Source organism: Momordica charantia, assembly GCF_013281855.1.
Source record: "Momordica charantia cultivar OHB3-1 chromosome 7 unlocalized genomic scaffold, Mcharantia_2.0 BLBB01000007.1, whole genome shotgun sequence".
Taxonomy (NCBI): domain Eukaryota; kingdom Viridiplantae; phylum Streptophyta; class Magnoliopsida; order Cucurbitales; family Cucurbitaceae; genus Momordica; species Momordica charantia.
Window position 1 is genome coordinate 5,022,339 of NW_028275165.1, and position 8,813 is coordinate 5,031,151.

An 8,813-nucleotide genomic window follows, 5' to 3' on the forward strand; every position below is an offset into this window, starting at 1 on the left:
AACCATCTAATTTCAACTCGGATAAAGATTTGATTTGTGAGTTCATCGGTTTTAAACTTTTAATATTTGTAACTTTTTACTCTCTATGTATAAAAGCATGAGAAATTTTTTCTCCTCATTTTGTCATTTTATTCTAAATTTTTTAACTATTATTTTGAGGACAATTATATCCGTTAAATACAAATCTCTCTCATCTCCACCCTCTTTCGAAATGCTCCCTTTCTCTACTCTCACTTTCCAATGAGTCTTAATTATTGAATAACAGTGAAAGGTTGATTATTTTTGTTATTGTGGACTACAAAATTTTATTTTTATATTTAATAATGCCAAAAGTTATAATAGGTAAAGTTTTCTCTTTATTCATACAATTTAATAAAATTTCAAATTTGTATTATTTAATAATGTCAATACTTAGAATATGTAAAGTTTTGTTTCATTGTTTATGCGGATTAATTCAAAAAAGGTATGACTGGGTTTTGTAACTCTTTATCAGTTATATAAAGAGTTTTTTTTTCCCCAAATTTTCTCTCACCAAATATTATATATATATATATATATATCTTTTTTTTGTCAAAGCCAGAACGGTATTTGACATAGTGAGGTTGTGAGTTCGATCCCCCTCCCCTACATGTTGTAAAAAATATATTTAATATTCTTTTATCCACCAAAACTTGAGTATTTTTTTAAGGGAAGACTACTTACCTACAATATTAATGTATTCAAAAAGCTTAAAGAGGACATACTTGCTTCATTTAAGTATATGTCTTAAATTGTTTATATATTCTTGCTTGTTGTATGTTACTTATGGAAAATTTTCAAGTAATCGATGATTCTTATTTTTTATAGTCATTAAGGGCTTGTTTGGTGTTCCTGTTTCCTGTTTCTTATTTCTTCATTTTTAATGAAGAATAATGAATTGCATGACTCCAACATTCAAGAATTAAGTATGATAAAACAATATTTTTATTTATGTTTTGGAACAAATTAGAAATAGGAACAAGAAAGAAGAAACTTGTTTTGCGTGTCTTCAAAATTTCTATACAATTTTGAGAATGTTCATAAAAAATGAAAAACAAGTGTAAAATGCTTAATTTTCTTAAAAAAATTGGAAACGAGAAACAAGAAACAGGACCGTTACCAAACGAACCCTAAATTGACCAACTATATCAAGTGATGAGATTTACTACAACTTAAGTTTTATGAGGTAAACCTAAGAAATACGAAAAAGTTGGTGAGGTAAATATAATAAGAGAAAATAATTAAATTATATTAAAAAATTTAACATTTTAATTAGTTTCGATATTTATATACTTTAAAATAAAACTATGAAATTTCACGTGCAATGTCTTTCTTACTTGTGTATATATATATATGTGCATAACACCCCGTGGCAGAAGGATAGAACCGTTGCCATTTCTCTCTCCTAAATTCCACTTTGCTGTTAAATTTGTTTGTTTTCTTTGTTATTGTAGACTCCCACTCGCCTTAGTTTAGTCTAGTTCATCATTTTTCTTGCCTAATTTGAGACTTCAAAAACATAAAACATATACTTTTTTCTCTATACTTCTTTTTCATATTTATCATGTCAAATTGTTAAGTATTATTCTTAAAGCGCAGCACATAGTATTATAGGAGAGAACGTTAATAATGGGTAAAAAAAATGTGAAATCTATCTGTTACTAATAATCAGAATAAAGATTTAAGATCTGTCGACTTTAAGATCTTTAGATATGAAATTAAAACCTATCAACCGATTTATGATAACAAAATCTATATGCTATGATAAAAGATTTAAAATCTATCAACTTTAGAACCTTTAAATTTATGAGTTTAAAACCTACTTTATTTATGATAAAAAAATCTAATTGCTCTCCATAATCAGGATAAAGATTTAACATCAGTCAACCACATTGTTCCACCGCAAATGACTGTTTCTATAATATGAGAAATGTCATTTTATCCTTGGAAATTGGTTTCCGCTTTTTGGCTACAATGTATTGGAATCTCTAGTTAGAAGTTAGAACCAAACATAAGTTCTTCAATTATAATATAGAAGACACGTGATCGGAATCGACCAAAGAAATGAACCTCTACCGACCAGAGAGGCCCAACCACGCAACAACGAAGGGAAGACCGAGACGATCAGTCAACCACATTGGTTGAGGTGCCCATATCCATGAATCCCTGTGATCCAATAACAATGAATTAAATGGACCCAACAAGAATGTTATAGGAGACATAATTCTTATGAATAGAACTACTGGCTAAACCCTAGAGGTAAGCAAAAATACCCTAATGACTTTAGTGAGTAATTCTCCCATAACTGATTTAAGCATCGGAACCTGTGTGACTGAAGTTAGCTCGATTTTTGCAGGTATTCAGTCCCATGATCATCATCGAGTTTGGTACAATTTTGGGGAGAATCAAGGAGGCTACAATTCCAGCATCAACAATATTTTTCTTGACGATGTAATTGTAATTTATGTTAGCTTTATCATGGTAGAAACTAAGAGACATGGAAATTGTTTTGCATCTTCTTTTGCCCGGCTTTTATCTCTCCTCCCGGAGAGACGCTCCTCCTCTTCTCCCATCTCCGATCCCCTTAGTCTTATAATTTACTTTTCAAATCCAACTCAATGTTAGGAAAAAGCCGTTTAATTATGTCAGAAAAACAAATTTTCAAACCTCAAGCCAATTTTGCTAACAAAAAAAACTAGGATCCGAATGGTCAATATAAGCTCATTATTTTTGTTATATTAACTAACAATCAAATGACTAAAATAAGTATTTCTTAAATTCCACATCGGCATGCGAATATTTTCCGATCCGGTGAATATTACCGTTATACGAACATTTTCAAATGATTTTTGTATAATTAAGAGTAACTTTAAATAATTAATTAGAAAAAAAAGTTAGAGAAAAAACAAAAATGATAGAGACAAATAAATTTAAATATATATAGGATAAAAAATTTAGAGACATTATAAAAATTTGGTTGAAAAATATTTTTAGTCCCGATTGGAGTAACAATTTAGTCCTTCAACTTTAGCTTGTAACGATTTAGTCCACCAATTTTAAATTTGTAATGTTTTAGTCCCTATTATGAAACATTTTGTTAAATTTCTTATACATTTAGATAGATAAATGGATGAAGGGCTTTATAAATTACAAAGACTAAATCGTTATAAAGTAAAAATCGATACTTAATTTTGATAAAATTAATTGTTAAAAATCTTAAACTATAACAACTAAATAGTTACGTTAAAGTTCATGGACTAAATTGTTGCTAATTTAAAAATAAAAAAGACTAAATCGTTACCAACTAAAGTTCATAGTATAGACACCAAATATGTTTTTTAAACTGAAAATTTTATAAAGAAAAGAATTGACGGAGACACAAATTTTAGAGCATTTTCAAATTTAAGATGAAGATTAGACGATATAGATAGACAAATGTGAAATTTAATTCGAAAAGATTTAAAAATTAATTTTTGAGCAAAAAAACATTAATGCTCCATTTGACCTTTGAAATTTGTTAGAAATGATTTCAAATTCTATGATTTTAAATGATGGGAATGATTTCAAATTCCTAATTACATTTGGAACCAATAAATCATTAAAATTAAAATTTATTGTTTGGATGTTCGTCAGTATAAAATTTTACTATTATGCCCTTAATATTTTGTAGAATATTATATTATTAATAATATAATATTTTAATATAAACTAGTAATTTCAACCAGGAAAAACATAAATAATTTAATCAAATCAACCTAACAAAAATTAAAAATTGTCAACATTATTTTATTTTAAAAATAAAAAAAAACTTACAAATTTTTTTATTCAAATACTAACAAAATTCTTAAAATCAAATTATTTCAATTTATTTAAAACAATTTGTTTCTTTTTATTTTTATCATAGTTATTTTATGATATACAGTACACAAAAATAAAAAGCAAAAGGAAAAAAGAAGAAGAATATACCAAAAAACATAAACATATAAAGAACTAAACAATATTGAAATATAAAGAATCTTAAAAACACCAAAAACAAAATAGAAAATCAAACTTTATTATTGTGGTGATGCAGACAAAAAAAAGGCTAGTTTAGAGTTATTAGAAAAAGAAAAACTACCTACCAATCAAATTTTGAAACTAATTTGATCGATGATGTACAAATAAAGGTCCGAGAATAAGTTTTTTCAACCAAGCAGGGCAAAATTAGAATTTGTTACATTTAAATTTAAAACCATACAAATCGAACCTATTTCAAACAAAAAATATTTAAAGAAAAACAGAATTCGAAATCATTTAAAAAAATAATTTCAAATATTATATTTTTTTATTTATTCAAACACCATAAATGATTTCAAAATCCGTTAAAGGTTTTGAAATCCCTCGAGAAGTTCCAAACAGGGGTAAAAGAAAAATCACGTTTCAAGTTATTGACGGAAAATTATTTAAAGTGATTTTTGAAGTTAGTCCAAAATCACAAAAAATCGAAGAAAAGGCAGATTTGAAGGGAAGCTGCGCTGTGCATCAATGGAGGCTCAGGGGACGCCGATTTTCAACCTGCTGGTGAGGCTGTTAGACGGGAAAACCCTAGCTCTCAAATTCAAATCCCCTTCCGTGGACGCCCATGCCCTCAAGCAGCGTCTCTTCGAGAGCACTGGAATTCCCCCAAATCGGCAGCGTCTGGTCACCGGCGTCCGCCAGATCGACGAGGATTCGGTGATATCCTGTTCTTCATCTTCCGTTCATCTTCTGCTTCGGCTGGTCGGAGGCAAGGGTGGATTCGGATCGCTGCTGCGTGGCGCGGCGACGAAAGCAGGTCAGAAGAAGACGAACAATTTCGACGCGTGTAGGGATATGAGTGGGAGAAGGCTGAGGCATGTGAATGCGGAGAAGCGATTGGAGGAGTGGAAGGCGGAGGAGGAGGAGAGGAGATTGGAGAAGATCGCCCACCAGTTTCTCAAGAACAAAGCCAAGGTTGGGAAGAAGGGGGTTGGGGATTCTGCCGCTCAAATCTACGTCGACAAGTACAGGGAGGAGTCTGCTCGTTGTGTCGCTGAGGTCGAGGAATCCGTCAGAGATGCTGTAATCAACGCTGCTAATCGGAAAAGGAAGGGTGGCTGTGGCTTGATGACAGCAAATGGAGCAGATCCCAAAAAGATCAAGATCTGGTTCGTATTCTATCTATCTATTGCTTTTCTTTGTTGTGTTCCATTATGTTTTAGTTTGCTAGCTGGCGTTACTAGATTGTTTGATTACTGAAAGTTTTTCATTGAATTTGTGGCATGAAACTTTCTTTGTTAGTTAGGATGTAGTGTCTAGACGAATAGCTTTAGATGGTTTGGCCATTGGTAACATAAGACGACGAAACAAGGCCCTCCTTGGCAAAATGGTTGTGGCCCTTCTCTCTGGAGAGAGGAGACTAAGTCTTTGTGGCATAACTCACAAGGTTATTGCTAGTAAGTATGGATCTCCTCCCTATGATTAGGTTTCAAGTGGGGGTTTAAAAGGCACATTCAGAAATTTTTTGGATAGAGATTGCAAGTGGGAGTCCCTTTTTCTCACTTTTCTGGAGGATTTCTGGTTGAGCGATAGGCTTTCCTTGTCTTTACCACTTGCTGCTATGCTTTTTATCTTTTCTGCTTCGGGTTCTTCCTCTTCCTTATCCTTTGGCTTTAGTTGGCCCCTTTCCGATAGAGAGGCAACAAAGCTTGTACTTCTTATCTCTTTGTTAGATGATTGGGTAGTGAGTTCAAGTGGTAGGGATGTTCATTTTTGGACTCCCATTCCTGTGGGTGGTTCTCTTGTGAGATGTTTTACCATCTTTTAGACGATCTGTCTTCCTGTGAAAGTGTCCCACCTTGTCCTTGCTTTAGAAGGTGAGCATCCTAAAGAAGGTTTGACTATTTATTTGGCAAGTTTGGTTGGCATAGTGAACACTGAAAACCTTGGACCATGTGCTGTGGCATTCTTCAGTGGTGGTGGGGTGGCGCCGTATTGGTGTATTTTGTGTAAGGATGCTGAAGACCTGAACCACATCTTGTGAAATTCTCAGTACGCTCAAACTATTTGGGATAGTTTCTTTCAGTTTTTCAGCTCAGTTTAGCCATTCCTAGTGTTTGCTCAAATACGATGGAGGAAGTTATTCATAATCCTACCTTTGGTGAGTCTGTTACAATGACCAAATACTTTGGTAGGCGGGTTCTTCTTGCGGTGATTTGGGGTCTTTGGTTAGGAACAATAGGATTTTCAAGGATCACAAGAGGGCTCCGAAAATGGTGTGGCACTGTGGCCTATCGCTAGGTTTAATGCCTCTGTTTGGGAATCAGGTACTAAGGAATTGTGTTCTTACTCTTTAAGTCTTATTTCTTTGAATTGGGGTCCTTTATAGTTAGCCTTCAGACTCTGTTGGTGGGCTGTTTTTTTGTATGCCTCTTGTCTTTGGGCTGCTTTGCGCCTTTGGTATGTGTTCTCATTTCTTCTCAATGAAAGCATGGTTTATTGAAAAAAAAAAACTTGTAATTACTCTCTTTTTTGCTTCCTTTCGCATGACTTTCCTTTTAATCACCCCTTTTTATAGTTTTCTGTTGAACTTGCCCCCTCAAATTCCTTTTGAAATATCTACATCCAGCCCATGAATTTCCTTTGCATTGGAGCTTCCTTCCTATATAACCCATGCTGAAGAGTTGCATGCCAAAAAACTCCATTGAGAAGTGAAGACTACAATTTGTAACTTTAGGCGAGAAGACTATAATCTTCAACATTTTATTTATTTGTTCTTTGATTTCCTCAATTGCTTCTTCATATTTCTTTCCCTGATAATTTATTTGCTCAATTTGTAATTTATTTGGATTACTGAAAAGAAGAGATTGAAACGTCCTATGTGGCACTGCTAAGGTGGTTGAATTAGAAAACTCTGTTATATTAGAAGTTATGTGGTGGCTGAACCTTACTGAAAGAGAAATTTGAAAATAGGCATGTTCTTTAAAATGTTGAGTTATTTTTTGTTTGTGAGGATGGGAAAGAGAGATTATAAATTGGGATAACACAAGCTGAAAAGTTCCTTGGAAACAAATTTTATTGCAGTTCTCAAACATTTAAAAAATGAGATAATTTAGCAATACCATCACTGTCTTCTATTTGTCAAGTATTGAAGAATTTTTAGGAACGGGAGAACTTAAATATATACATTCCCCATATATTAACTGAGTATTTTCTTATTAGCTTTGTGCCATATATTTTTGTTTGCCAGGATGGGCAAGAGGAAATTGGGTGAAAGTGACAGCGATGATTCGGATGAGGATGACATTGATAATGAAGAGGAAAGCGAGAAATCAGTCATCTTGAACAGTGGTTGTCAACCTGATTTAAACAATGGCACCGAAGGGAGCTCAGACTCTGTTAGCTGTGGTAAACAAGGCGACGTTTCTGGTGGAGCCTCGTGCGAAAGCGGTTCCGAGGAAGAAAAAGACATGGCAGATGTACCTTGTGCAGAGGCTGTTGCTGTTTCTGCCGATCAAGAAATTGAGGCTGTAAAACAGGATGCTGACGAGGTTGCAATTGTAAACTCAGAAAACCGTCAAGACACGTCAGGTCCAAATATTGGTGAAACTATTGAAGATTTATCAAATGGCTCTCCAGTGTCCAAGTTGATTGATACCAAAGAAACAGCTGCAAGTAGATGCAATTCAGAAGAAGCAACACTGAATTTTGATGATTTTAGTTCTGCTGCAGAAATGGAGGTATGTATGCTCAACAAGTTCAATTATAATTTTCCCATACCCCCAACGGTTTTAACGTCTTTGTAGCATTATAATTCTCATAATAAAATAGTAAATAATTTTGGCTTAATTATCAACAGGTTGTTGGATTGGAAAGGCTAAAGAGTGAACTGCAAGCAAGAGGGTTAAAATGTGGAGGTACTTTGCAAGAGAGGGCAGCCAGGCTTTTCCTCCTCAAGTCTACCCCTCTGGACAACCTTCCAAAGAAGCTTCTGGCCAGAAAGTAACTCACTGTAGATTTTCCTTATCTGACTTTTTACTCTTACACAGCCACCAAAATTAGGAAGAATTAAGTTACTGTAGTGTGGCTTTTTAACTGACTGTGGTCTGCACGGTTGTGTGTATTCATACACTTTTGATAGTTATAAATGAGTATTGTGTTAATATAAGAAGGTTGGCCACATTCTTTTGATAGTTACAAAAAGGCGACGACATCGTCGACATGGGAACGATCCAGCATCAGACCCATCAACATGTCGAAATTTTAAACTTTGGCTGCGTCATACATCCATTCTGTTTTGTTTCTGTTTTAGAATAATGAGTATTATGTTTATCTCAATATATTGTATCTAATATTGTGTTGGAGCTGTGGCTGGAATGTTGTAAATATTTGTATAAATGACTTGACTTTTGTTTATGGTGTATGTTCAATTTTAGCCTTGAACATGAAATGAGATTCTTAGAATTGAGGTGAGGACTAGTTTGTTTATTGTATTAATTTGACTTTGAAATTTCTAACACATGAAACCTACTAATGTCAATATGAGAGGAAAGTCAGGCATATTTTCTAACTGGTTAAAATAATTGTCTCCAATATGTTCTAAACGTCAAAACAAAGACTGTGAGCCATAAAAAATGGCTTTTTATCTTCCATGATCCAACAACCCCTCCGAAAATAGAAATTGAAATTGGTACTGGAAATTGAAATGTTTTCGTGTATTTACAGAGGGTTAAAATGGATTTGTTTTTTAGAATTTAATTTTTAAAATGTAAAATTTAGGTGTGAATTTTTTCAATTAT

General features: G+C 33.3%; 1 protein-coding gene across 1 annotated transcript; it reads left to right on the forward strand.

Annotated features, from left to right (window-relative positions):
• The first annotated feature begins 4,475 nt into the window (after positions 1 to 4,475).
• Positions 4,476 to 8,198, forward strand: LOC148210050 (uncharacterized). Its single transcript, XM_088126824.1, has 3 exons — positions 4,476 to 5,183; positions 7,265 to 7,754; positions 7,874 to 8,198. The coding sequence occupies exons 1-3, from the start codon at positions 4,543 to 4,545 to the stop codon at positions 8,018 to 8,020; spliced, it is 1,278 nt and encodes a 425-aa protein (XP_087982950.1). The 5' UTR covers positions 4,476 to 4,542; the 3' UTR covers positions 8,021 to 8,198.
• The last annotated feature ends 615 nt before the right edge of the window (positions 8,199 to 8,813 follow it).

Excerpts from the sequence above, each read along its gene's own strand:
- LOC148210050 (XM_088126824.1), top strand. The coding sequence starts at position 4,543 with ATGGAGGCTCAGGGGACGCCGATTTTCAACCTGCTGGTGAGGCTGTTA. Across the intron at positions 5,184-7,264 it reads CCCAAAAAGATCAAGATCTG|GATGGGCAAGAGGAAATTGG; the intron begins GTTCGTATTCTA and ends TTTGTTTGCCAG. Across the intron at positions 7,755-7,873 it reads GTTCTGCTGCAGAAATGGAG|GTTGTTGGATTGGAAAGGCT; the intron begins GTATGTATGCTC and ends AATTATCAACAG.